Raw genomic sequence first — 27970 nt, 5'->3', positions numbered from 1 at the left:
ATTGGCAAGGTGCTTCCCAACTTAATTTTCCAAATATCCTTCCATGGTAGTGGGGAGAAAATAAAAATTTAATAGATTTACTTCATGGAAAAAAAAAAAAAATGTGTTCTCTTGTGACCACAAGGTGGCACAATGGTGACCAAGAATATTCAACATCCTAATAGAATTGCAATTACCAGAGGCTTTTACATAATTGCTGTTATTAATACTGTGCCTCATTATCATTATGGTATTTCAGAAGACCAACGTGTCACCTTAGTGGTTGGTGAAAAGATAAGTGCTTTTATTTATTTTTTATCATCCTCCTTCTGCCTGCTAAATCATTAATATTTTGCTTTCTCCCAAACCCCAACCCCAGAAAGGACAAGTAGGTGTGTAGATCCTTCATTTAATAATTGCCCAAAGCTTTAAAACAAGGAATAATGACTTAGATAAGGTACATATCTGGAGAAGGATAAACAAAACTATGTAATTTTTTGATGTATGTGACGTTGTTTTTGAGCTTGTTTAAATCATCCTATGACCATTCTAATATCTATTTGTGATACAGGAATACAAAAGCCATTCTAGAAACTTCAGTTTACAGTGAAAGCTCAGATCTGTTATTTGCAAATGGGTTTTTCCCTGGTCTGACATCAGACATGATCTTGGGAAGAGCACCCAGGATATTCCAATGTGCTGTCCACCTATTTTATGATTGTTTGGTATTGAGATTAGACCATCTCTCCTCATGCTCAGAGGACTCAGAGTCCACTGGTGCCTGGAAAGCAAGATGCTGCAATCATACAATTATATAATCAAACAATTATATTTATATAATTGTATGTATACAATTATATACTATCATCAAACAATTATATTTATATAATTGTATGTATACAATTATTTATATAATTGTACGTATACAATTATATACTATCATAACTATAAACAATTATAGTTATCACGAAGGTATAAAAGAGCAGCCACTTTTTCCCAGCTGAAAACAACACAGGCTGGCCAGATACAGTTGTTCGACTGTTCACTGCATAAATCACCATCTGAAGAAGCACCTGAGTAGTGATACAAAGGGTTAGTAGCATCCTTCACTGAAAAGTTTTTCCTCAACTTCCATAGATCAAGTGTCTCGGCATTTCACAAAATTTAATAGCATATTTGATGTCCTTTATGAATTTGTCATAAATGATGCATAAATTTGCATCATTTTTAAATGCCTTAAATTTTCCTGCTAAAACAGATCCAATTTCAGAAAAAGACAGTAATATCAGACCTGAAAACGAAGTTCTACAAATATTATTGTAGGTGAATTGTCAGTGTGTTATCATGGGAAGTAAAAAGGCACATCCCAATTACACATTCAAGCAGGATTTTATAAGAAGTAGAAAATAACATGAAAACTAGAACTTGCCTATAAAATTCAGTTAGTACAGTAATCATGAGAATAGGAAAGTTTGCAGTAAATTACTTATGCTGTTGAAAGAAAGCATGAAAAGCCAACAAGAAATTTAAAAAGAATCAGGGTGATGGGGCACCTGGGTGGCCCAGTCGGTTAGGTATCTGACTTCGGCTCAGGTCATGATCTTAGTGGTCCATGGGTTTGAGCCCTGTGTCGGGCTCTGTGCTGACAGCTCAGAGACTGGGGCCTGCTTCAGATTCTGTGTCTCCCTCTTTGCTCCTCCACTGCTCTGTCTCCCACTCTCTCTCTCTCTCTCTCAAAAATAAACAAAAAGAATCAGGGTGGGAAGTAGGAGGGAAAATCACATTTTGAGGCCACAAGGAACCGTGGGGTAACAAAAAGTAACATCCCTGCAATTAGTGTTGAGAAACAGTGGACCAGAGAGGGTGAGTAACACCCTCAAATCCCACAGCTAATTAGTGGCAATGCTGGGACGAAAATCAATTACTCCCGGAGGCAGGAAGAAAATACATCCAGAATGTTGTTTGGACATCAAAAAGAAAGCATGGCTGTTTCAAAAAAAAAAAAAAAAATTGGGGGGATAATACAGCATAATTATCCTACAGCTACTAATGCTTTTGCTTTCAAATCCCTTTGAAAGATGCTATTATTACTGATTTATATGAAGGAAAACAGGGAATATTAGTTTATTGAGCAACTCCTATGTGCCAGGTAGTTTTGTCGATGCCTGTATGTACATACATATTTATGTACATGCATGTATGTGTGTGTGAATATGCTGGTACACACTTCGCAATTGGCCCACAAGGTAAATATTATTATCTGCATTTACACTTCTAAAGAAATTGATGTTCAGTGACAACTGAGAAATTGCCAAGTTCACATGACCGGCAAGGGTTTTGTTTGTTTGTTTTTTAGGGTTTATTTATTTTTGAGAGAGAGGGACAGCGTGAACGGGGAAGGGGAAGAGAGGGAGGTGGTCAGAGAATCCGAAGCAGGCTCCAGGGTCTGAGCTGTCAGCACAGAGCCCAACGTGGGGCTCGAACTCCCAAACCTTGAGATCATGACCTGAGCTTAACCAACTGAGCCACCCACCAAGTCAGCCGCTTAACCAACTGAGCCACCCAGGCGCCCCTGGACACACTTGTAATTTGAACCCACTTCTGTCTGACGTAAAGTCTATGGCCATCCTACTACCGTAGGTCATACCTTAAAGAGAAAGAATGGTTTTTCCTTCATCCCAGATGAGTTGCAACATGTCTTTTCTGGCACATGAAGCGTGGTTCTCAGTCTTCTGGGTGCTTTGCAGACTCATGGGGCCCAGCACCTTGTAAGTCAGCAGTTTTTCCGGGTTCAGTTAGCTGCGGCTTGATTGGTCGTGATGGGTCGTTGCTGGATAATGATCCTGCTTCTCTTAGAACCCCTTTACTTTGCTGGAACATGTTGAGAAGTTTGGACATAATCATGACATTATGTTATAAAATGGTTAAACAGTGGTTGAAACTGCGTAAATGCAATGTCTCCTAGGTAGTTTATACCGCAGAGTATCCTGTATGATACAGCCTGATGTTTCCTTCATTTAGTACTGTCACTAAGCCTTCGGTGTATGTGAGTAGAGCGGTATTTTCATTCTCAGAGCACCATTGTACTGAATCCTGATGCTTCACACAACGGGGAGGAAGTGTGGTTTACTTAATCCGAAGTGGTTTTGGTAAGAGAGTACGCAAATAATTTATATTGGGATGAGAATAATTTATATTCCTTCTACCAAATTCCAAATGACACTTTTTAATTTCTTTTTTTTTTTCTTTTCTCTTGCTTTCCTTTTTTTTTTTTATTGGCTTAAGTCAATGTCAAAGGTCAAGGAATGTAAATTAATTGAAAGAACACTAAAGGAGAGGAGTTTGCTGCTGGCCACAACAGCACGCACTTTACTAGCACTCACGACGTGCCAGACGTTGCCGTAAGCATTTTACAGATGTTATTGCACTTAATCCTTGCAGTGACGGTGAGGTGGTTTCTATTCTGTTCCTCACTTCGCAGCTGAGAAAACTGGGGCACAGGGAGATTAAGTAAATTGCCCAAAGTCACACAGCAGGAAAACAGTAGAAATGAGATCTAAACCTAGGCAGTTCGTTTCTGAAGGCTCCACTCTTCATGACAGCTTAATATGGCAAGGAAAACTCTAGGTAGGGCAATGAAGAATCAGAAATGCTAAGTCGTTTGCTCTAAGTTGCACAATTTATAAGATGAGCAATTGAGCAATTGCCGTCAGCCCAGATCTGTGTAACCCCTCAGGTTGGCCTCCTTTGCTTGAAGGGCCTGCCTCAAAACTCCACTGTCACTTGGATGGCTCAGTCCATTAAGCATTCAGCTCCTGACTTCAGAGTTCCTGGGATCCAGCCCCACTTCGGGCCCTGTGCTGACAGTGCAGAGTCTGCTTGGGATTTTCTCTCTCCCTCTCTCTGCCCCTCTCTCACTCTCTCTCTCAAAAATAAAGAAAGAAAAAAAAAACAACAACCCACAGCAGTGTCCATTTAATGGGCGATAAATCCCATGCCACATTGTGTTTGTTTATTCCCTAAGGGCAGCCCCGCCAGAGGACTAAATGTTCCTGCTTCCAAGGCAAAAGGCCTGGTGACTGTGGATTAGTGCACAGGGATGTGCATTAGCAGTGCCCTGGAAAGCGGTGAGCCCTTTTAATGCAATCATTTTTGTTTACATCTTGGAGAAGATCATCCTTACTCATCATGGCTCTTATCAGCTGTTTCCCACATAATTTTTTTCCTTGCTCACTCTCTTGTCTCTCTAAATAATCAATGACCAACTAACAGTTCATTTCAGAAGCCCTTCTAGAAAATAACGGGCTTCTTTTTTAACAAAGTGTGTTGAGACGATCGTTTTTCCCATTTAATGATTACATAATGAAAACAACTCAACCTCAGCGTCAGAACTGCTCATTGCCCATTCAGAAGAGCCTTGGGCATTGATGGTTGTGTCTTCTTCCTCTGCGGCCCCTCCATGGCCGTGTCTCTTTGGGCAGACAACCTCTCTAATGCTGGAGGTTATGCAAAATAGAATTTGATTAAACGAGTTGATATCTCTCTGATGCCCCAAAAGTTGCTGATTGTGGAACTGGCAACGGGCAGCTGTGTCCTTAACCTGTCCCCTATAGCTGGCCTCCCTTTCCCACACAAACTGGTATCAGATGGAACCAACAGGTAGCAGAATAAATAATTGATCGATAACATGTGTTTCTAATTCAAACAAAGAGCCTTTACCCACAGTACATAGTGCATGTGACTCAAGTATTTTATGTGGAATTTGTAAGTTTCTGATCACGTTCTGTAAAGAAGTTTTCACAGGGTCAAACCTCTTGGGGCTCTGTCTGTCCCAAGTTCAAGTTACTTAGATAGTGATTAAGGATGTTTTATAGGCCCCTGTGGTAAATGATAGCATAGAGGAAAAGCATTCCTTGGCCATGTAATTTAGCAAGACTTAATCTGTTTGGATTTTCATCCACTGGGCTTGCTGAAAACTTTAAATGATTAACCTGTTTCTCTGCAGCCTACAGAGGCTCCAAAGTTAGCATCCAGGGCCTGAGTTCAGTGATTACCCAGCTTGGGTTGCCTTTTTTTTTTTTTTTTTTTTTTAGAAGCTCCTTAATCTCAGTCCAGCTCCTTTTTCTTAGGATGACAGATAGACTCTAGATGCAGCATTCTTTCACTGTGCAGTATTTGTAAAATAGCATAAATCAATGAGACCGAACAACAAGAGGGCAATAGTTTATTTAGCTCAGTTTATTTAAAAATATCCACCAGGTACTCAGCAACTACGAGTCCGTTGAACATCAAAATGTGTAGCCTTGTCAACTTAAACCTTCGGTCTCCGCACAAAAGATCCCAAACCCCAGGCACCGCCATTCCCGAGGAAAGGGGGCAGCACAGGGTGATATGATAGGATAGATACTGCTTGCCCTCTGCCAAATTCACAGCCCAAGTCCTAAAAGGATTGTGCTAAATAAATTGCTTAAGAAAAGTAGGAGCCATGCAAGACGAACTTGGGAATCCTCTTGGTTCTAAGGGGTTTCTTACCGAAGAAACGCTCCAAAGCAATGCAGACCAATGATGGTTTCCTGGCAACCGTGATTTTTGCCTCTTCCGGAAAATGGAGGCCCTCGCTTGCTCTCTGCCCACAGATTTATCTGAACTGAATCTCAGTTACCAGCTTTCATGTTCAAAGGCCTCGTGCCCGGGAGAATTTCTGCAGAGAACTTGCCAAACACCTCCCTGCGGTTTAATCTGTCCGTCTTGTCTGTGTCATTATCCTTCCTTGTATATTCTGTATGTGGCACCCCCAAGTTCTTTTTTCTGGAATATAGGTCACGCTGCTGATTTCAAAATGAAAGTGAGAGAGGAAAGAAAGGCCACACCAAATTTAGAATTGAGGGAGGGCTTTGTGATTTATAGGGTACCAAGGGTGTGTAGGGTGGTTTCTGGGAATGCACAGGTGAAGCTTACCTTAAAAAAAAAAAAAAGAAAGGAAAAAAGCAGAGGGGCTTATCCACATGCCTTGCAGAACATTCAAGCAGAAGAATCAGAGCTTGTAATGAATGGAACCAACAGACTATTTTAAGCCAAAATAAAATTTGGTGCCTCATTATTTAGGCCCAGAGAGTGGCCCAGAGAATCTGCTTGACACATATCCTGGCCAACTCAGAAGTCATTAAATACAAAGATCCAAAGTAAGGGTCTAGATTCCTTGGTCTGTATTTAGAGTCCACTTGAATAATAAGTTGATGCAGTTTGGTCTCACTAGGAGCCTGAGAAGGGTTATTAGCAGAGTTTTGCTTTTTTTCCCAAGCTGTACTTGTGCTTGCTTGCCTGAGTCTCTGTGGATTTCGGTCACTTGCCCTAGTGAAAGTCCTACTGATATAAGTCCGGGGGAGGGAAGGAAGAAGATAAAGGGCGGCCCCAGAGCACTCCTAGTCAATCTTCTTATCAAGGTCACTCAGCCGTCAGTGTCTTAGAGGGCTTTCCAGGCCCAAAGTAATTCTTTTGTGTTTGTTTTACAATATACTGGCATTTCCTCAAACGCCCAGAAAATATGTGCTTTCCACAGAGACCCACTCCATCAGATGGAGTACAAGTTGAACTCCATCAAGTACAAGTTGGACCCAAGTGGTCCCTTTATGCATACTCTCCTATGTTTCCCTCTCACTGTTCAGTTAGAAACCATTTATTTCCACTCATGCAGAAGAAGTCCGGAGATCTGCAATCTTGGGCTGCCTCTTTCCTACTTTCCTGACGTCCCTTTAAGGGGTGTCTGTGAGGTCTAGGGGAGAAGGATTGATGCAGGGAGTAAAAGGACGTGTGCTACCTCAGACCCAGCGAGAGAGCTTTCTTAAAGGTCACATCCAAGGAACTCTACTGACATCTCCTGGGCCAGATCCATGCCAAGTAAGTATTACCCCCACCCCACACCCCCGCCTGCCACCCCTTAGCTGCAAGGGAGACTGGGAAGCATAGTTGCAAATTTTTTTTTTTTTTTAGTCTGGCAAGTTGCTGTCCCGTTTGGGAACTGGTTAGTTAGGAAGAAGCAGAGAATGAGATAGATATTTGATGCTATGGAAATTAAAAATATCCACCCCACTGTTTTGTTGTGGGGCTAAGTGTACATGTGCAAAGCATAAGGTGCTTGATAAGCCGGTGGTACATGAAACAGCATTTCCTTCTCTCTCCCAGATCTCCCTCCCTCTTCAAGGGCCAAGTTCACAGGTGGGGCACACAGCAGAGAATGCCTTGACGCCATAGTGTGTTTCCCGTCTAATTAAGTCCACTGAATACTTTCATCTTGAGGGACAAAATAGCTGCCATAAGAAAGAATATTCGACCTACTTCTCATCATGGACAGAGCTTTTGAAACTAGAATGCTATTTTGCATGGAGCCTTCTTGCAAAGCTTACAGAAACACAACTGCTAATTCGGATATAGCTGTTCTACAAGCTGTTAAAAACCCATAAAAATGTTTATAGTTCTGCCTATGTTCTAATTCTGTAAGAGAGCATCTCCTTTTTTTTTTTTTTTTGGTGCTCTGCACCCAACGCTGACCACATCCGCAGAGTTTGTACTAATCTGAAATACAGGCATATGCACACAATTTTTGCATTACTTTGAGATCTTTATTATTAAGTAACTCGTTGGGGCATCAAAGTATGTTATAAATCTAAACAGAAAATTAGGGACAAATGTTACATGTGAATGTCTATTTTACATTTTATTCTGGGTAGGAGGTCTTAATGGTGGAGACAGAGCACAGCAGAATGTACTCATTGATACGTCTATTCTGATACTAACAAAACCAGAATCATGGCTAGGCAGAGTCTAGGAAGCAAGGCAAAATGAAGTGAAACTAGATGTGTGTGAAACGAGCTTAAAAAGTCAGGGGAAGGGCATTTGGATCTGTCGTGGTGCTGGTTGTTTGCTACTTGGTAGACCGTAGTACTCTAATTTAGCTGAGTAATCGCGGCTACAAATCCAAATCTGCAATGCATGTGTAATTTTAAAAATGGGTTTTGCATTTCTGAAGCCAAATAGGAAAAAAATTGCATTCTTTAGATCTCTGATATTAAGCTTCAGGACAGTTTTACAACTTGGGACCTGAGCAAAACTCTTATCCATAAAACAACAGGAATAAAAGATTTGCACATGTGCATTTAGAAAGTAACTTCATTGCTCATAGTCAAAAGAAAAAGAGGAAAAGGAAGGGAGGAAGGGAGGATGGAAAAAAGAAAAAAGAAGAAGAAAAAAAAGAAAAACACTTCACATACCTACCTATTTCACTTTTATTGGTAAGCACAGACTATGTGATTCAGTTCAATTTACTTGTGTGCTTTAATTTAAATGGAGAGAGGGGGATAGGGAGCTTTTCCAGAGAAAGCAAAAACTGTGTGTGTACATATATTTAAATAAAATAAACAAAGAAACACTGGGGCATATACTTATTGTCAGCTCAGCAGCAACGTAAAAAAAGAAAGAAAGAAAACAGATAACTCTGAATGCAGCTAATAACTGTTTGATTTAAATTTTTTTTAATGTTTATTTATTTTTGAGAGAGACAGAGACAGAATGCGAGTGGGTTGGGGCAGAGAGAGAGGGAGGCACAGAATCTGAAGCAGGCTCCAGGCTCCTAGCTGTCATCACAGAGCCTGATGCAGGGCTCAAACTCGCGAACTGTGAGATCATGACCTGAGCCGAAGTCGGACGCTCAACCGACTGAACCACCCAGTCACCCTTTAACTGTTCGATTCAGAAAGCTTAAAGTGTCTTTTTACCCATAAGGGATTGGGCTTAAAGTAACCATGATTAACATCTTTTAACACAGAAACAGGGCATACAAATTTATCTCATGTCCTAAAATTTAAGCAATTCCATAGCACTTAGCTTATCCATTTAATAATATGCATAAAAATCACATTAATTCTATTTCACAAAATCTTCTATCTACATGATTGTTCCAAGTTCAAAGGAAGAGTTTCTTAAAATCTAGAATTCAAGTCATTTATGTCTTGTAAAGTGACCAAGACAGGAAGCATACCTAACTGCTTCTGGGCACACATAAGTATCTTTCCCCTGCCCTCCCTCCATTATGCTCCCCACCCCCCATGCCACACACACACACAAAAAAACAGCTCCATCTTCCAAGAGAAGACGAGAGGTGGGCAAAGGAAGCCCCTTATCGTTCATTGCCTTATTTCTGCTCTTCTACATAAAGCCCTTTCTTTGTTGCAGTCAACCAAGGCATTTTAGAGAGAAATACTGCTCTGAATCATGTCCACTCTTCTTCTGCTTTATCAGTGAGAAACAAAACAAAACAAAACAAAACAAAACAAAACAAAACAAACCAACTTCTAGCACTCAACGATCATCACCTGGGAAGTGGCAGGTGTCTATTTCTGACCACCACTGCTTCTTTCTGCCGATACCAAGACACTACGAGGGGCAAACATCAAACCTGCCAGGTGACTTCAGTTAAATATCTTAACGTTACAATCTACTGGATGCATTTCTCGCATACCTTGGTTGGATGACAAGATGCTTTTATGGGAAACTACTATCGATGTAAAAAATGTGTTATTTATGCTGGCTGCCCATCTTCCTATTTTTATTTATTCCAGTACCCTACCTTTGTTCTCCATTACTGAATACCATACCCCCTATTGAAGATACAACTATATGGTGTAATAAAAGGAGATGAAATTTAAACTAATCAAGTAGGCTCTTAATAGCATCCCTAATACAAAATTTGCTAGCAAAGAAAAAAAGAGTTTAAACAATTGGGTACTATGTCATGTTTAGATGATCTTTCACCAGATTTAACATGTTCTTCTTATCCCCATCACCATGGCACATAGCTATAACATCCCTTAAAAGCCCCTCAAGGTGACTGGCTACAGAGTAAAATGATTGGGTGGGAGCCCTCGTGATCACAATTTGAACTACATTTGGGATTCTACAGAGATTCTATTTAAAGTCAAGACAGCTTTCTGATAAGGTGCTTCCTTACACTCATCCGTGGCCGAGGTGGTGGTCTCCTCCGGGTTTTCACAACTGCTGACAATGGCAACCGCGCTAAATGACCTTCTTCTGACCTTGGTGTCTGACGGGCCGGGTCCTCGGACCGGAGGGGTTTTTTCCATGTTGTGGAGCTGCTGGTCTTTCCAGTCCAGTTGTTTGGCACTGCAGAAGGGAGCATAGACTTCCACGCTCCCCTCAAACTGTAAGCAGTTCACCTTGTAATACTTTCTCTTAACTTCCAGGACGTCATTGAACCTGTGGCCCCAGAGAATTTCTCGGGGAACGTAGGAACTTCTGGATTGGTGGGAAGTCCCCGTGGAATCACCAGTATAGATAAATGTCACCAAAATCTCAAAGTTATCTTTGGCCACTGCTTTTCGGTCAAGGGCATACAGAGGGCTCTCATGGTCAATTTCATGAACAATAGTTACTGGTGTGACAAGAATGATCTGATCATTCACCAACTTTAGGTCTTTAAAGGCCATCGTCATCCGCCCTTCGCTGTCTTCTGTGTAGCGGAGAAGTTGGGCTCTCACTGTGCCTTCTACCACGTGGTTTGGTCGGAAGTCACCAATGCGCCACATGAGGCAGAGTTTCCCATCCCTCATCCCTATGAGTGCAAAATAGCTAAACCGAATGGTTTGGGCTCTCTTTCGAGCAGTTGCCATTTTGGCTAAGGCGGCTCCAATGATGAAGGTATTTATGATGCAGCTCAAGATGGACTGAAGGATCACCGTGAGCACGGCCACAGAGCATTCTTCAGTGACACAGCGGTAACCGTAACCTATGGTGGTCTGGGTTTCCAGGGAGAATAAAAACGCCCCTGTGAAGGAATGGACGTTGTCAACACAAGGTGTGATGTGTGGATCATTTAACAGATCACCGTGATGAAAGGCAATGAGCCAGAAGATAGAGCCAAATATCAACCAGGAGAGAATATAGGATAAAGAAAATATCACAAACATGTGCCGCCACTTGGTATCTACGAGGGTGGTGAAAATGTCAACCACGTAGCTCCCCCATTCTCCAAAAATGTGCTTGAAGTACACATTACAGCTGCCATCTTTGTGGAGCAGACGTCTTCTGGCTCTTGTCTTCTCAGCTATGATGTGCTCTGGGGGGTAGCCTGGGTATTTGGGGTCCACGTTTACAATCGGATAGCTGCTGCCGTAATAGCTCATCCTTTCCTATGTCCTTCAAGCATCCAGGTGGATTTCGTAATAGTAATAGTTCTATTCCTATCTGTTGATTTAAGTTTTCAGTTAAGATCTGCAAAAAAAGAAAATTAAATACACTTCAGCTTTAGATTTTAATTTCCATCTTTGTAGCAATTTGCCAAATTTGAAGCAATTTCATGCCGTCTGAAATGGTGAAGACTTCATTTGAACGGCAGAGACATTCAGTATTGATTACTCCTTTCAGTTTAGAATTCAGCTCAGTCATTATAGGAACAAAATATGTAATTAGAGAAAATAACATTTTTATATATGCACAAGGCTTGGGTAAACACTATGATTATCCCAAATGAAGACTCACTACCTTTTCTGACCTGATATAAACAAAAGTCTTGGGTTGTTTTTTTTTTTTTTTTTTTTTTTTGGCTCTTCTGACATGAGGGCACTTAGAAAACAAAGCCATCTATAATGTAAAAAGGCAAAACACAATTCACATATTTGAATAGCAGCCTTATCAGCCTTCTGTTTAAGTCAGATGGTTTTTCTTCTTCCTTTCTCTTAATGTTTTTATTTATTTTTAAAAGAGAAGGAGAGAGAGGGCACGCAAGGCAGGGGAGGGGCAGAGAAGGGAGACAGGATCTGAAGCAGGCTTTGCCCTGAGAGCAGAGAGCCCAGTGCAGGCTCCAGCTCAGAAACGGGGAGATCATGGCCTGAGCCTAAGTCAGACGCTTAATCGACTGAGCCACTCAGGCACCCCCAGATGGGTTTTCTAAAAAGGACACAATGAAGCATCACCACCTTCATGCTAACATGTAACTTACATACTCGTTGCCACAGACTTTCACCTCCAGCGCCTGATGCCTCCCTTCTCTTCCACGGAGGTTTTGCTTCCTTGTATACTTCCCAGGACAGAACAGAACTGACAGGGATGCTATTTCAGATTCAAGTCCTTTCCCCTAGCCCCTTTAGTTTTAAGAGGAGAAAAAAAAAATTCTTAACCCCAGAGGAGTTAAAACCACGCCCAGGTAAGCTTTCAATAAGGTATAAAATTGCTTCTGCTTTTGTCTCATGACATCCATCCTTTTTTTTTTTTTTCCTCTTCTTTTTTTGGACACTGCAATCTCTTCTCTTTCCCTCTCAAAAGAAGCCGAAAATTTGCCAAAGTTCTAATCTTGTTTCCCTCTTAAAGGGAGCTTACTACAATTGGACCCTGCTCTCCAGCTCTGACATGTATTTCTGATGTTTTCACAGCCATCTGTAAGCAAAATCATTTTTCCCCCTCCCAATTCAGTCTTTAAAAGATCAGGGTAGAACATACAGTTCTTACCACTTTTAGCATCCGTGGAATAGGCCAGTGGTTTTCCCAGCTCAAGTCTGAAAGTAAGTTTTAAAACTTCAGTGTTAAATGGCCTTCAGCTACTTCTATGCCAGAAACAAAAAGTCACTGCAGCCCAATTTAATGGTGTATTAATTATTAGAATATGCTTTCCCCATAATCTGCCTGTGCCAGTTGGGGGCAGGGAGGATAAGGGGGAGAAAAGATTCCCACTAGAGAATCCAGCCACTGCTGTATAGAAAATGCAGTGAGAGTAACACTATTGCGGACATCGAGACCCCTCCCCGTGAAACCAATGAAGGAAATTAATCACTAGGTACTTATCCAATACCTTCCCTGCAAAAGGGAGCAAAGAGTTAATTTCCTTCCAGTCAATAGGAATCATTTTTCTTCTTCTCCAGGGATCAGGCCCACTGGACAATAAACACTTTGTTTCGGGGACCACTGTGAGGATGAACTCTGCTTTCAGCCCAAACATCCTGTAAAGCATGTACACGTTTCTCTCCGTCCATCCCCATGCCCCCAGCCTGAGCCTTCTGCCCACTTGTCCTCCAGATATGTTTTGAGTCATAATATCCCCTCTTTATCCCCAATCGGGTTTTTGGAGAGATGATTGCCTAATCTCAGGATGTGACCCAGGGCTGACAAAATGCTTACCGGAATGTTGAACATAAAATATTTCCACAAATTTTGTTTGCAACACATACCTAGGTTCCTGTGTGATTTGTTAACTGAGTGACACTTTCCTAACAGAAGAAAGCTGCCGAAGGTTTCTCCGTCTCCATTCTCTCAGACGATCACCGGAGGCATGAGAATGGGACCAACTCTAATCAAAGGCACGTATGATTGGAAATTAAAAAGTCGATTTGGAGATAGAATCGCTTCCTTGTTAAAGGCCCCCAACCCAGCTCCTTTGAAAGGGACCCGCACACCCTGTGGAAGTCTGAGAATAAGAAAACGCAGTTCATAAATCAAGAGCTACTGTGTGACTCTGCTCTTTTCTACTGCCAAGAGAAAAAAAAGAAAAGGTTTTTATTTGAAATGGCATGCAGTTTGAATTCCAGCAGTGCCAGCGACTGTTACAAACAAGCTATTTTAAAAACACCTTCAACAGCATGCTAATTGGTGAATGAATTTTCAATTAATACAAGCTGTAAGGGAGCAAATTTGACGATGTGCAAAATTTATTTCTAAATAATGGAATCGTTTCAGGGAGACAAGTTACAGCTGTGAGAGTTCTGCCCTGAACCCACCGTGCCCTATGCCCCTGTCGTGGCCCACCATGTTGAATTGATCATTTATTCCAACTTATCCAGAGAAAAGCCTTCAGATTCTGTTTAGATGCCTGCATTTGATTCGTTGACTGGCCAACCATGTGCATGATACGTTTTCTAAAAGAGATGGTCTTTTACACTAAATGCCAGATTATAAACAAACTAGTTTAATGAGTCTTAACCATTTCTCAGATTACCCAATGGACAAAGAATTTTATGGATGACCTTTTGTCAAAATGACTTGACAAAAATGTTTATTAATCTCTTGTCTCATATGTTGTGTTAATTTGAGCACTTTCCCAATTTTTTACCATTAAATAATAGAGGCTAAGACTTGTGGGTTGGCTGGACATTCTATGTGTAACATGCACGTTTCTTAGGATGAAAACCCAGCTTTCAAAATGCCTCCATGCATTCATAATCATCTCATCACCTTCCATTCCGTCACGAAAAATCGTTTGCGATGTTCCTACTTCTGTATGTCTTTTTGCATGTTCTTGCCCTCTAGCAACCAATGGTGACTGTATCACTGGATGTGAAATTCCATTTTTTATTAAAAATGGGAATTTGAGCACTGTAATGACAAAATTGTGGAATATAAAGTTCAGAAGGAAGTGCTGAATCTGGGGTCCCCCTTCGGTGCCAGTTTCAAATTATTTGCCAGGTGACTAATGACAAAGCCAGGAAAAAAAAAAAAGACTGCAATTTCTTTGTCGTGCACGGAGTTCTCCTATAGGAGCAGCTAGAGTTAAGAGGCAAGGCAGGTCAGGATGCTGGGCTGTTTCCTGAGAATGCTGTCGAAATCATTACAATTTTCTCCACACCACAGAGACGACCCAGAGAAAGTTCTAGGGGTCAGCAGACCCGATCCTGACAGCGACTGTTTTCAAACCCCACTCATTGTGTTACGTTCAGACATAAAAAAAAAAAAAAAAAAAAAAAAAAGTTGTAATTTAATTTACTTTGATGAGGGGAATCTGCTTTTAGCCCTTAGTATTCTAGATCTTTATACGAATTCGGGGAGAAACCATTACTGATTTAGCAAATTTCAAATGGGCTATCCACATGACAGGGAGTATTTGCAACAGCACAAGTAAGCATCCTCCCTATCTGACCCCATTTCTTGATACGCAGAAGGACCTCAGTCTGATGCACCCATTGTGAAGGAATCCTTCTGCCATTTTGCCAGTCTCTCAAATTCAGCTATCTACCAAGCAGACTGCTCTCATTGATAGTTCTTCACACTTAAACTTTTCCTCAGCATGGTGACAATGCAACAAAATGGTTAAAACTTTCTAATCCCATGTCACTTTGAAAATAAAATTCAGGGGCGCCTGGGTGGCTCAGTCGGTTCAGCGTCTGACTTCAGCTCAGGTCATGATCTCACAGCTTGGGAGTTCAAGCCCCGTGTCAGGCTCTGTGCTGACAGCTCGACGCCTGGAGCCTGCTTTGGATTCTGTGTCTCCCTTGCTCTCTGCCCCTCCCCCACTCATGCTCTATCTCCCTCTTTCTCAAAAATCAATAAACATTAGAAAAGTAAATTAAAGGGGCTCCTGGGTGGCTCAGTTGGTTAAGCATCCACCTTCGGCTCAGGTCATGATCTCACTGTTCGTGGGTTTGAGCCCTGCGTCGGGCTCTGTGCTGATAGCTCAGAGCCTAGAGCCTGCTTCAGATTCTGTGTCTCCCTCTCTCTCTCTGCCCCTCCCCCACTCATGCTCTGTCTCTCTCAAAAATAAACAAAGAAAATTAAAAAAAAAATAAAATTAATTAATTAAAAAAAATAAAGTAAAATTCAATCTTACCTTTAGCATCTACTTAATAAAAATATTTTAATAGTGATATGAATTATCATTGTATAATTTGAGATATGCCACAGAGAATGTTCTAAATATCTCTGGCGAAATTCAATTATTAATGCCTCTGGCCTTTGATATTAACAAGTACCTTCTTGAGCACGTACACCATTTACGCGAGGTCATCGGTAGTCAAGTTACTTTCCTGGCGACTATTAGATGAGATAAATTTTAGTGGACACATGAGAGCTGATGAGGCAGAGAGTAGAAAGGGTGGCCTAGATTCTGTGTGCAGGTCATTGTCTTTAGAGACTGCCTTGAGGGCAGCTCTGTGGCGTGTGAAGGGGGCCAGAGCAAGAACCTGTGGTCAGAAGGCACTTGTGGGTGGGCCCTGGCCGCTGAGGAGGAAAGAAGGACGGAGTTCATGGGATAGGACAGAACCCAAACCAGTTAGGTTATTTTGCTCAAAACCTATTCCATAATTTATTGCCTTGGAATTATGCTAGAGCCTTGTCTTGCCTGGAATCCTCCAAAGACATTCAGACACAATTAGGTGGAGTTCTTCATTCAGCCATTGAACACCTGCTTCGCCCAGAACCCACTAGATACTGCCCAGACTTCTCCAAATACTCCGTCTCCCAAATTTCAAACAGTTTCTCCTTTGTTGACATTCCATGGCCTTCTCCTGTTTCTCCTCAGCTGCTATCATCCCCAGAGCAGGTCTCGGATTGAACTCCAGCCTTTAACCTCTCTGTTCAAACTTCTGCCTTCCAACTTCTCAGTGATGAAAGACTTTACCTCTTTCCTGATAGCACTCTACAATCTCTCCTGAATCAATTTAAGAAAGTCTTGTGCCAGTTTAAGACAGGAAAGGGGGTTCTGCTATGCTACGAGCAAACAACCGGACTGAATCCTGGAGCTGGGAGGGAGAAACAGAAACCAGGTGTTACAACATTGCTGGTAACTTTATCTGGACGGCCTCTTCCTAGCCCATTTTTTTTCTTATGTAATATCTACAACCTAATCATAAATCTGCCATATCCAAAAATGGTGCTCTGTTTTGTAAAGAAGGAGGAAAGTCTGGAATTATGTTTCCCCATTTTCTGGATGTCAAGATCATACAAAAGCAGTAAGAATTATAACTGCAGGGCTGCCTCGGTAGCTCAGTTGGTTAGGCATCTGACTCTCGGTTTCGGCTCAGGTCATGATCTTGCCGTTTGTGAGTTTGAGCCCCATGTCAGGTTCCAAGTTGACAATGAGGAGCCTACTTGGGATTCTCTCTCTCTTTCCCTCTGTGTCCCTCCCCCGCACATGCTCTCTCCCTCTCTCAAAATAAATAAATAAATTTTAGGGGCTCCTGGATGGCTCAGTCGGTTGAGCGTCCGACTTCAGCTCAGGTCATGATCTCACGGTCCGTGAGTTCGAGCCCCGTGTCGGACTCTGTGCTGACAGCTCAGAGCCTGGAGCCTGCTTCACATTCTGTGTCTCCCCCTCTCTCTGCCCCTCCCCCACTCACTGTCTCTATCAAAAAATGAATAAACGTTAAAAAATTAAACAAAAATAAATAAACTTTAAAAAAATTAAAAAGAAGAATTATAATTCCAAATTATTCTGCCTTAAAAATGAATGATCTTAGTAAGCAATAGTCTGAAATAGAATGTTTTTTGGTCTTGTAGAGAAATCCTGAATTGAGAGACAGACTTCCAATTCCAGGTCTGTCCCCAGTATCTGGAGTGGTTCATGAAAGTAACTTTTCTCAGAACCTCAGTGCCCTCGTGCATGATACGGTGATAAGAACACCTATGTGACTGAATTATTGTGAGTTTGATCAAGATAGTGAATGGGAAGCCATATTTCACTGTGCCAACCTCATGGTAATTACTAGATAATTATTGTTTGAATGTGAATCTTGTGAAGACTCAGTTTCTCTCTCAGTAAAATATCAGAACATCTGCTTGACCCTATCAAGGAGCTTTCCACTTGCCTGACCGAAGGGTTGACAATGTGGCTCCCAGCAGATACTTCTATTTTAAATTCAGGGGTGGCACCACTGTTTCCTACTACTGAGCTACAGGGGCCAATTCTCCATCTTTCTAGCTTCCCAAAGCGCCAGCGACTGGATCGTATTCCTTTCCTTTTCACAACAGTCACCAAATGGGAAATCCCCTACTCCTTGTCCTCAGCACAGGCGCACGCACACATACCCCTATCCCACAACACACATACACACTCCCATATACATGCATGCACATACTTCCAACTCAATGATAAAAATGCATTGCTTAAAAAGAAAAATTGTGCTGCTATTCCCTCTGAGCAACCAAGCTAAAGGAAACAAGACTGACAAGCTTAGCAAAGTCAACAGATTAAAGAAATCCATTAGGTAGTTATCATGTGTATTTTTTGTCTTAAAAGGTATGGGCATGTTTTACTAAAATAGTTCTGAAGGTTTCTCTTGTTCTTATCGTGATAATCAGCCCATCCCTGCTTGGTTGGACGCCAGCCTGGGTTGCTCAGAAGGGTGCTCCTTTGAGCTGCAGAAGCTGGATGTCATGAGATCTTACGTCCCTTTAAGAGAAAGCAGTCCAACCTTCCTGTGTCAGGTTCCCCAGTGGCGTCTAAAGGTCTCCAATGGGAATTTGTTGCTGATTGTTTTCATTCTTGTCTTGTCTTTTATTCATTTTTTTTTCAATTACACTCCTACTGTGCGCCAGACCCACCCACTTTTAGGAATTATTGAGAGTCCCCCTTACGCGGAAGGCGCATTTGAGGATTGGCAAAAGGAAGCACTAACTCAGAGAGAATGGCCCGCAGCAAGGAGAGAGGGCGCAGTTTAACCGGGGCGATCAGAGAGTGTTTGGCATCCAAGTGAGAATGTGCTCTTCACTTCTCCTGCCTGTGGCCTTCAGTAAGAAAGTTCTCGACTCAGGCCTCGTTCTCTGTTGTATTTTGTTTGTTTGAGACACAGTCACTATCTAGTTGTTAAGGCTTTCGCTATTTACAGGTGTAATCTGCTGCTGCACCCTTTGCTCTGAGCTAATTTTAAGAACCGGTTCTCAGAAGAACATATCATTACAGGAACGCATCTGCATTTTATCGCTAAAGTCAGGCTTTCCTGATCAGGTAAAAACCTGGTTTTACCAGGTCTACATAACAGCCTTCTAACTCATCTCTTGCCACCTTTACCCAGAGTGATAGTTCTAACCTAAAATATAAATCAAATACTCCTTCTCCTGCTACCATGGATCCAGTCGAAGCTCCATATTATGGTCCTGCAGTAGCTCTGTTAAAGGACAAGAGCATGGGGATCAAAGACTTGGATTCTGATCATGGTTCCACATCTCAGCTGCATGATATCAGCATCTTACAGATATCTTTCAGCTTCCTTTTCTTTATTTGAAACACAGGGACAATCGTTGACTCTCAAAACGCTTTTCATAAGGAAAAAATGGCATAATGTAAAAGATCACAATGGTTAGCATCTCGGAAGCTGTCTTTATTTATAGTCTCTGTTTACCCCTTAATTTGAATGCCTATTTCTCCTCTATTTCTTATAATAGCTTACAATACTGGGTCTTTATCTACTCTGGGATAGATGGATATCTGAACTACAATATGAAAAAATGAACACGACTAAATAAGAAGAAGGAGAAAAAGAGTTTTCCAGGCAGAGGAACAGCATTTGCAAAGACTCTGTGACTCAAGGATGCACAGGGCATGCTTTCCAAAGAACTGAAATCAAGGAGAGAGGGAGCTGAAGCTGGAAATGAAAGTGATTGAAGTATCTTAACTAACAGTACAGCATAATAAGGTTTCTATTTTTAAAAAGACCACTCTGGGGCGCCTGGGTGGCTCAGTCGGTTAAGCGTCCGACTTCAGCTCAGGTCACGATCTCGCGGTCCATGAGTTCGAACCCCGCGTCAGGCTCTGGGCTGATGGCTCAGAGCCTGGAGCCTGCTTCGGATTCTGTGTCTCCCTCTCTCTCTGCCCCTCCCCCATTCATGCTCTGTCTCTCTCTGTCTCAAAAATAAGTAAACGTTAAAAAAAATTAAAAAAAAAAAAAAAGACCACTCTGGCTGTCCAATGGAAAATTGGCTGGAGAAATTTAAAAGCAGGCATGGGGAGTAAACCAGGAAAGTATTTCAATGATCAAGTAAGAGGTGATGGTGGTCAGGATTAGGACGCTGCCAGTGGAAGTGGCAAAGCCACTTATCACCACAGTGTTTCTTTACCAGCACCTGGAGCAGAGTCACATGACCCTGGAGTGACCAATCAGAACTTCACAAACAAGTCTTTGACTCTTGAGGAAGTGATTGATACAAGGGTACTGGACCCTATTATTTGAGGCAACTTCAGGGAGTCAAGAAGCCAGCGGTGAGGTGGCGCGTCTAAGTTTCTCTACAGAAGGGTACAAGTCACAACTCCTAGTGAGATGGTCCCCCAGGTAAGATGCTCATTTTGCCTTGCTTCTTGCTTTGGCTCATATCAGGTTTTCTCTTTTCATACAAAGAGGCAAGAGTATGGTCTAATCAGTCTCCCTTACTCCTATCACATAAACCAGCAGCAAGTCCTATGGGCTCACCTCCAAAATAGATCTTGGGGTGCCTGTGTGGCTCAGTCAGTTAAGTGACTGACTCTTGATTTCGGCTCAGGTCATGATCTTAAGGTCATGGGGTTGAGTTCAGTGTCGGGACAGTACAGGGTCTGCTTGAGATTCTCTCTCTCCGTGTCTCTCTTTGCACATGCTCTCCCACTCTCCCACTCTCTCTCTCTCCCACTCTCTCTCTCTCTTACTTTCTTCAGTAAAGTTCTTCTTCCCCTCTCCCACTCTCTCTTGCACGTGCTCCCTCTCTCTCTCTCTCAAAATAAATAAATAAACTTAAAGAAAGAACAAAGTAGATCTTAAATCTAATCAGACCTCCTGGTAGTCCAAACCACCATATCTTCAGTGGACCACTAAGAGATCTTCTTTGCCTGCCCTTGCACTTTAATCTACTCTTTTTGAAAATAAAATCAAAACATGTCACTCCCCTGCTTAAAACCCTCCAGCACCTTTCCAGTCTTCCCATTGCAATTAGAGTAGTTTGCACAATCTGTGTTATATACACAGCATATACCTCTGACTCTGCCCACCTCTTGAAATTACTTCCTACCATTCTCCTTCCTACTGTTCACTCTCTAACATCACCGTGTCTCCCTCTTTCACTGACACAAAGGTCCACAAGTTATAGTCTAAGGGCCAAATCGGGCTCACCTCTCGCTTTCATAAAATTTTATTGGAACACATTCAGACCATTGTTTGTAAAATTGTCTACAGCTACTTAGTGTCATGCTACCACTGCTGACTTGAGTAGCTGCAACAGACACACATGATTCATGGAGCCAATATTTTTATTATCTGACTCGTTACAGAAAAAGTCTGCCAAGTTCCACTCTAACACCCAAGGATGCTCTGCCTCAGGGCCTTTGTACATCCTTTTCTGCCTGTGTGACTTCTTATTTATCATCACTGAAGTCTCATCTTTAATGTCACCTTTCCAGAGGGGCCGTATCTGATGAGGATGTGAACTAAAATCCTCCCCCACATCATTCTTTTTTGTATCGTTAGCATGATTTTCATGTCAAAACACTCGCCACCAGTGATGGATTACATGTTCATTGGCTGGATTGCCCCATGGAATAGACTGTAAGCTCCATGAAAAAAGATCCTCTTGTCTTCTTCGCCCCTGTATCCCCAGCAGCTAGAGTAACGTGTGGCATGTAGGTATTCACCAATTATACATCGAAGGAATGAACTAATACACCAGTTATACATCGAAGGAATGAACTAATAACTAATTGAACAATATACTATCCTTAAGGAGATTTTAGTTCTAGTAAAAGAATCAGCCTTCTTAGAAGTGTAGACCATCAGTGCTGGTAATTCTGCAAACATCAGCTCTCAGTTCCTTCCACTTACCTTGCCTCTCCCCTGTCCTAGCTGCCAGTTCACACATGGTTTAAAAAAAAAAAATCAAACTGTTTATTTAGGTTAGCAGCTTCCCTAGAACTGCGCATTTCAGTATGATAATGCCCGCAGCTATGCTGCAGAACTCTGGAACTCTGGAGTCGGGGAAAAAAAAAAAAAGAAATCAAGCTTGGCACTAAAAAGTGTTTAATAACATTTGTTAAAGCCATGATTGAATTATTAGCAATGTGGTTCCCCTAACACGGATGCCTGTCATTATACTGTCATTTTAAAGATATGTCCAAATAGAATATATATTATATATTTAATTTGAACTATTTCTGGAGGTAAGTTGGCATGACGCGACAATAGTCTACGAATTTCATGCAGCCACTGATCCAGAAACTCCATCTGTACCAGTATATCCTAAAGAAATGATCATGGGTGAGCATAGAGACATGGCTAATTTGTACAACTATTTGTAGTAGCAAATTTTGGCCAGGGTCTCACCATCTAATAAATGTGGGATTGTTTCATAGGTAATGGTACAATCATAACACTACTCGTTACTTTTAATGTGCCCATTAAAAGCGATGGAAGAGAATGAGAGAAAAAAATGTGAAACATATTGTCTGGTAGAAAAAATAAAACAGGGCTTAAAAAAAAAAAATCCAGGGCTGTAAAACAGCTTGTATGATAGTATTTTATATATATGTGTGTGTGTGTATATATACACACATATATATATATATTTAAATATATTTAAAACAGAGAACAGACAGTATGATATGCAACAAAATGTTAATTGTGGCCCTCTCTGTTTGGTATGATTATTTTTTCTCCTTCTGTTTCTTCTATTTGCTTATTTACATTTTACAGGGAAGACACATTACTTTAACCAAAAAAAAAAAAAAGAAAGAAAAAGAAAAGAAAAGAGAAATAGGTATTTTCAGTTGGTAGTTTGAAGTGTATCAATTCTGAGGCTTCACAAAGGGAAAGCAAACCAATAGCAATCTAAAAGCATTTATTAGGGCCTTTAAAAGGCAGCTATAAATAGCCCAGGGAGGCAGACAGTCCTACAGACGTTTAAAGTCAGACATTGATGCTGTAATTTTTGCTGGAACAATTCACAGAAACAAATATAGTGACATTTAATTCATCTAAGTAAAACCAGATCTCATTTAAAACAAGGAGGGGGGATGGAGAGGGAGTCGGGTCAGATTTGGCCACTGGAGACTGATTGCAGAAATCATGAAAGCAGTTGGTAACAAATCAGGGATACATAAAGCAGAGGTAAAATTAAACAGGCATCAAATACAATCCTCCCTCTCAGTGCCCCCTTTTCTCCCTTCCCCATTCCAAAACATATTAAACCGTTAATACCTTCATTTCTTGGCTTGGGATACCAAAGTCTGTTTTAGGCATCTCTCTTTTATCTTAATATTTTCAATAACTTTGGAAAGAAAATGTTAAAAGTTGTGCTATTTTGCAACTTTACTACTTTAAGGCCTATGTTGTTAGATTTTAAGACCCAAGGAAACGGTCCTTGGAAATGGATGAATTTGAGAAGGGCAGTTAGGTATTTATGATGTAGATTTGCCTAACTAGACAGCCCTGGCCGGTGCTTAAGAATTCATTTTCATGAACTCCAAAACCTCATTAAGACACGTGGGCCAGCAGTACCACATAGAGTCTTTCTGCCAAGTGTAATCTACCACCACCCAGCTTGCACAGACCTGGGGGAGCACCTTACACCTTCAGAGCCTTGGGCTTCACCCCAATCATTTGGATTCCCTTCCCTCCCCCCTCCCCATCGCCACTTGATCCTTCTACATCCTCAAGATAGAGATCTACCACCTTAATGTTTCAAGAATTGAGACACTGGGTTTTGACAGACCTGAGACTGAGTTCAGATGTCTGCTTGATCATTAGTGACACGGTGCATTTGTGCATAGATGACTTGACCTCGTCAAGCCACGATTTGCCCATCTGAAAAATGCAAATCATAGGACTTCCATGAAGATTAAATGAAGCTGTGTTCCCAAATCTCCTTTCACGGGGCTGGTACTTAATAAATATTTAATTGCAATGCTTGTAGCTATGACTATAGTTCAATCAAATATAGATCTAGAGGAGAGAGAGAGAGAGAGAGAGAGAGAGAGAGAGAGAGACTGCCATGTTTTTAATGATAAATTACTATTAGATTGGCAATTTCCCAGGCTTGTTTGAAAGTTGCCTTCTAGCACCTAATTGTCTCGACATCACCTTTAGGGAGACATGACAGAGCTGCCCAGAAAAACCACAAGTATCATTAAGAATAGGAGTCATTATGTACTAGCCACTCACCTTGCTTTCTAAATGCCAGCACCTCTGACCGAACTTTCATAGCTCCAGTATAGTTTGATTCGGGAGCCACTTTGGTGGAACCTAACGGTGCATTCCAAAACAAATGTAATCTATGGAAAACATATGTGCCGTGACTTTTGACCTTCTTCGAGTTTGGTGTTTATGGTATTCCAACAGAACACCCGGTCCTATCACTCTGTTGGTATTTTCCAATTTTGTGAGAACTGCCTGCAAATTGCCCTCTTTGGAAATTTACAGAGAATCTATTTATTAACCTATTCAATCTGCTGGGGATCACTGAAGTCACACATGTGATTTTGCTAGTAGACCAGGAACTCCCTGGATAGTGTCTACAACTTTAACCTTTAAATGATTGAGTTTCCACTTTAAGCGGTCAAAATGAAAACTCAGGACATCTTCGTTGGGGAGAAACATAAGGCAACTGTTACTGGTTCGTATCTTAATTTCCATTGTCCCTTGTGGATGCCGATAAATTGGGAAGGTCTTTAAAATACAGGACAAAAGATCTCCCTGGGAAGATCCAGACAGATAGCCAATTGAGGTAATACCTTAAGCCGTGTGTCGTCTATCACACGAGATTAGCTTTATTAGCCTTTTCAAGGGCACTTGGCAAAGAAGCATTGCCACTTACTACCGATAATAAACGACTTAAGTAGCTGATGGAAATCAGTGCCTTTGACAGACTCTCAAATTTTCATGCATTTCATCTTCTATATTTTCTCCATCGGTTATAGTCCTGCCTCCACGGCAGTGGTATAGAAGCAGAATGAAGCTGGAACGTTTGATGCTGTTATCTATGAATGCCTATACAAACAGAGGTGACCCAAATTAGCAATACTTCTCTTAAAAAGGAAAAGTGATACTATTCTCAGTGTATTCATTGTGATGGACACTAGGGAGTTTAGTGTGAGGCAGACAGGGACGTTTTTCCCCTCAACCTCATGGCAAACTTGTTAAGCCTTCATTGTAAGAGACTGTTTCACTTGGCTAAATATATCAATGCCTACAGTGAGCTAGAAAAGATCGTGGAAACAGCCTTTGTGTATTCTTCGATTCGATTAACATTTAACTAATCTGAGGCATTGCGCGAGCTATCACTGAGGATTATGAAGGCTATCACTGCCCTGGAGGAGCTCCATCTTGCCAAGTATACCACAGACATTTTGTCAAGACAACCCGCCGGAGAGTGGAGGCATCTGCGGTAGATTAGTAACGACATGGCATGATGCTGTAGCTGCAGAAGAAAGGTGGTTGGATTTGAGACCTTTCCTAGCATTTAAGGTGCAGAGGTGCTTCCCCAGCATTCTGCTTTGGTGGTCAGTTCTTGATTTTGTAAGCTAATGAAGGAAGATGGTGCTATAGATAAGCCACAGAAGGAAAGCAATGAGAAATCGATTTGCATTTGGCTTGGAATAAATCATATGCTTTGGAAAGAATGCCCCATTTCGGTACTTTGCAGGCTATTAAAATGATTTTTCTGTTCCCTGGATTCAAGCTATCAGACAGGCAGGATGTAATCAAGGGGAACATTCTGGGCAGTTGAGCAAAAGGCAGTTTAGGAATTTTTATTTTTAATTTCTTGGGCTAATTCATCCAGCAGATAATCTGCCTATGGAAATTTAAGTGGTGCTTGGCTTGAACAAATAGATTTCCCACATCCAAATCAAAATTCATTCTGAGCCAAGAATGTACACAGCATAGCTATATGTGAAAAGGTTTCCAATATATTTTGAAAGTTCAACAATTTTTAGCTACTGATTTTATTAAAAATTATTCATACCATTGTAACGGTAGCCAACATGGCCTCCCTTTATTTGAGACTGATTGGAGGAGGGGATGGAAAAGAACGCTTTCTCTGGTAATGTGATTACCTTTTGCTTCAACTTTATAAAAATGCCACTTTGCACCCATGTCTGGTAGATAACATTTCTGAAAAACTCATTCAACAGATGAGCCTTGGCAATGCTGCAGAAGTTTAAAATCTTAATGGAAAGAATATGCTATGAACTAAAATAGCTTTTTCCATTCATAGAGTTTAGGAGCAGAGGAAGAAATATTGGCTTTTTAACCGAGAAATGTAAACATCGTTGGCATCTGAACTTCCAAATTTTATGTAACTTTCCAGTAGAAAGATAGATTGGATGCCCTCATTGAACAACAACAAAAAAAAAAAAAACAAAAAAAAAACGACAAACCCATCCTCAAAGACAGATTTTCAACAACTTAGGAAAATGTCCGTGCCAGCTTCCATATCCACAAGCATTTAAGAACGGAAACATAACAAGCTGAGGGAATATTTGTCCTGTTAATCATTCATATTTGACCAAATGGCACTGAAATGTTGTGAAAACCAAAGACTCCACCTCTTCCTCTCCAGCACCACCAACCTAGAACTTGCACTTGTGTTCTTGGGTTCCTGGTACCAGGCTTGGCTTGGCAACACGCTATCTATGCATGTGCCATTAAGCAAAACAGATCCCCACTTCCTCTCCCCAGCTGTGCTGTTCATGACCTCTATCCTGGTCATTTGAACCAAAGAACACTCCTTGCAGGGAAACAACACATTAGGATTTGTGACCTTGCCTGTGGGCATATTTCCCTAGTCCCTTTCCCCAAGGAGCTTTTACTGTCAGTTCAGTAGAACAGCGCTAATAAAAATCTCCACAATCTAAAGAGCAATAGCCAGGAAGTCAAAGAATCACCACCAAGGAGCTTAGTGCGGTGCAACCTTGAAGATCCCACCCACAGGCAATCTGTGATGCCAGTCAAGGTCTCTCTATGTGCTCCCTGCTTCTAGTCACATCTTCCTTCCACTCTTTTCAGCTCAATGCTGAATGAAGCCTCAATGCTGTGTCCCTCTCCCCTAATCCTAATAGCAATCCTGAAAAGCAAGTTTTACTATACCTTTTATGTTTTGCGAGTTAACAAACTAAGGCTTAGAGAAATGAAGTTGTCTGCTAAAGAAGCAGGCTTCAGCCCAAGTCTCCGTAACTGGATTATAAATGGTGCATAAAAGTTAATGTCATGCTCTTGGATATGCATATTTTTGTATCTAAGGCTCGAAACAGATCTTCTAGAATTAAGGAAATTGTGTGCTATTCCTGTAGCTCCAAACACCAGGGTTGTAGGGAAATAATTTCAGCATCAGTGGTTGTTTTCAAGCTTTCTTGAGATATATCTACCCACTCTACTGATAAGAGCAGTCATTGATGTGCACACCAGTATACACAAGCATAAGTGACTTTCAACCAGCAAAACCCCACCTAATTGAGCCATTAGGAAGTGTCAGCAAGGAAAGAGGCCAAAGGAAACTCAGAGCTGGGTTGGGGGTGTTGGGGAATGCTGTCAATGAGGGCTTATTGGGCGCTGCCTTTTCATGGAGAGGAATGTTTCCAATTGTGAGATTACACAGCCAATGGGTGGGCTTGAGGGAAGGCTTGTTGGCTTTCGACGCCCTTTGGAATGAAGCCAGTGTTTGCACACAAAGGGAAAAACAATCCAGTGTGGATGATGTCACCGAGCATCCTGAGGAAAGCAGCAAGGATAAAGCTTCCTACTGCTTGGATCCAAAGAACACAGACTTATTTTGGGATGAATTCCTTGTGCGGCCAGTAGCTTGACTCTTACAGACGGACCAGTTCTAATCATAAAGACTCAGTGCTGGAGAGAGAGCGCGTGTGTGTCATTCTGGTTCCTGATCTGTGAGCTAGAAAATCCACACCCCCACCCGTCCCCTCCACCCATGCTCTAGATTGTTCATGAATCCCTGTGAGTTGGGCAAAGGCCATTTTCCACAGGGGGAGACAGAACATGGGCCTGCTTTCCTCAAGGTCACTCTCAAACTGTGATCAAAAATCTACCTTCTCATCTAGTAATGGTGATTATTAGATATGGGGAGGTGGGTGTAGGGAAGAGGGACCCAAAACACAAGGGGCTTTTTGTCAGTGGTAGCCCGGCAACAGTAAAACAAAGAGAAATTCATGCCATAACCAATGACTGAGGACAGTCTATTTGTCAGGTCACATCAGAGAGATGAGAGTACGTATTGTAACTATTTTTTAAATGGTCTGTGTATTTCATAGCTG

General features: G+C 41.5%; 1 protein-coding gene across 15 annotated transcripts in view; it reads right to left on the bottom strand.

Annotated features, from left to right (window-relative positions):
- KCNJ16 (potassium inwardly rectifying channel subfamily J member 16) overlaps nt 1–27970 on the bottom strand; it is a 78423-nt gene that overhangs the window by 14616 nt on the left and 35837 nt on the right. For 6 of the 15 annotated variants that reach the window (XM_015083044.3, XM_053211441.1, XM_053211440.1 and 3 more), the window contains 2 exons: nt 11990–12131; nt 9855–11262 (listed from right to left, as the gene is read on the bottom strand). In XM_015083044.3, coding sequence (XP_014938530.1) covers nt 9915–11174 — 1260 coding nt within the window. In that variant the 5' untranslated portion in view covers nt 11175–11262; nt 11990–12131 and the 3' untranslated portion in view covers nt 9855–9914. Of the gene's footprint in view, nt 1–1214; nt 2851–9854; nt 11263–11989; nt 12132–27970 lie in introns of those variants that run through there. The other 9 variants (XM_015083046.3, XM_053211444.1, XM_053211445.1 and 6 more) reach the window with 3 other exon arrangements.

This window comes from Acinonyx jubatus, chromosome E1 (genome assembly GCF_027475565.1).
Source record: "Acinonyx jubatus isolate Ajub_Pintada_27869175 chromosome E1, VMU_Ajub_asm_v1.0, whole genome shotgun sequence".
Classification (NCBI taxonomy): domain Eukaryota; kingdom Metazoa; phylum Chordata; class Mammalia; order Carnivora; family Felidae; genus Acinonyx; species Acinonyx jubatus.
Note: the sequence above shows the minus strand (reverse complement) of the source record. Positions and strands in the feature narration are given on the sequence as shown.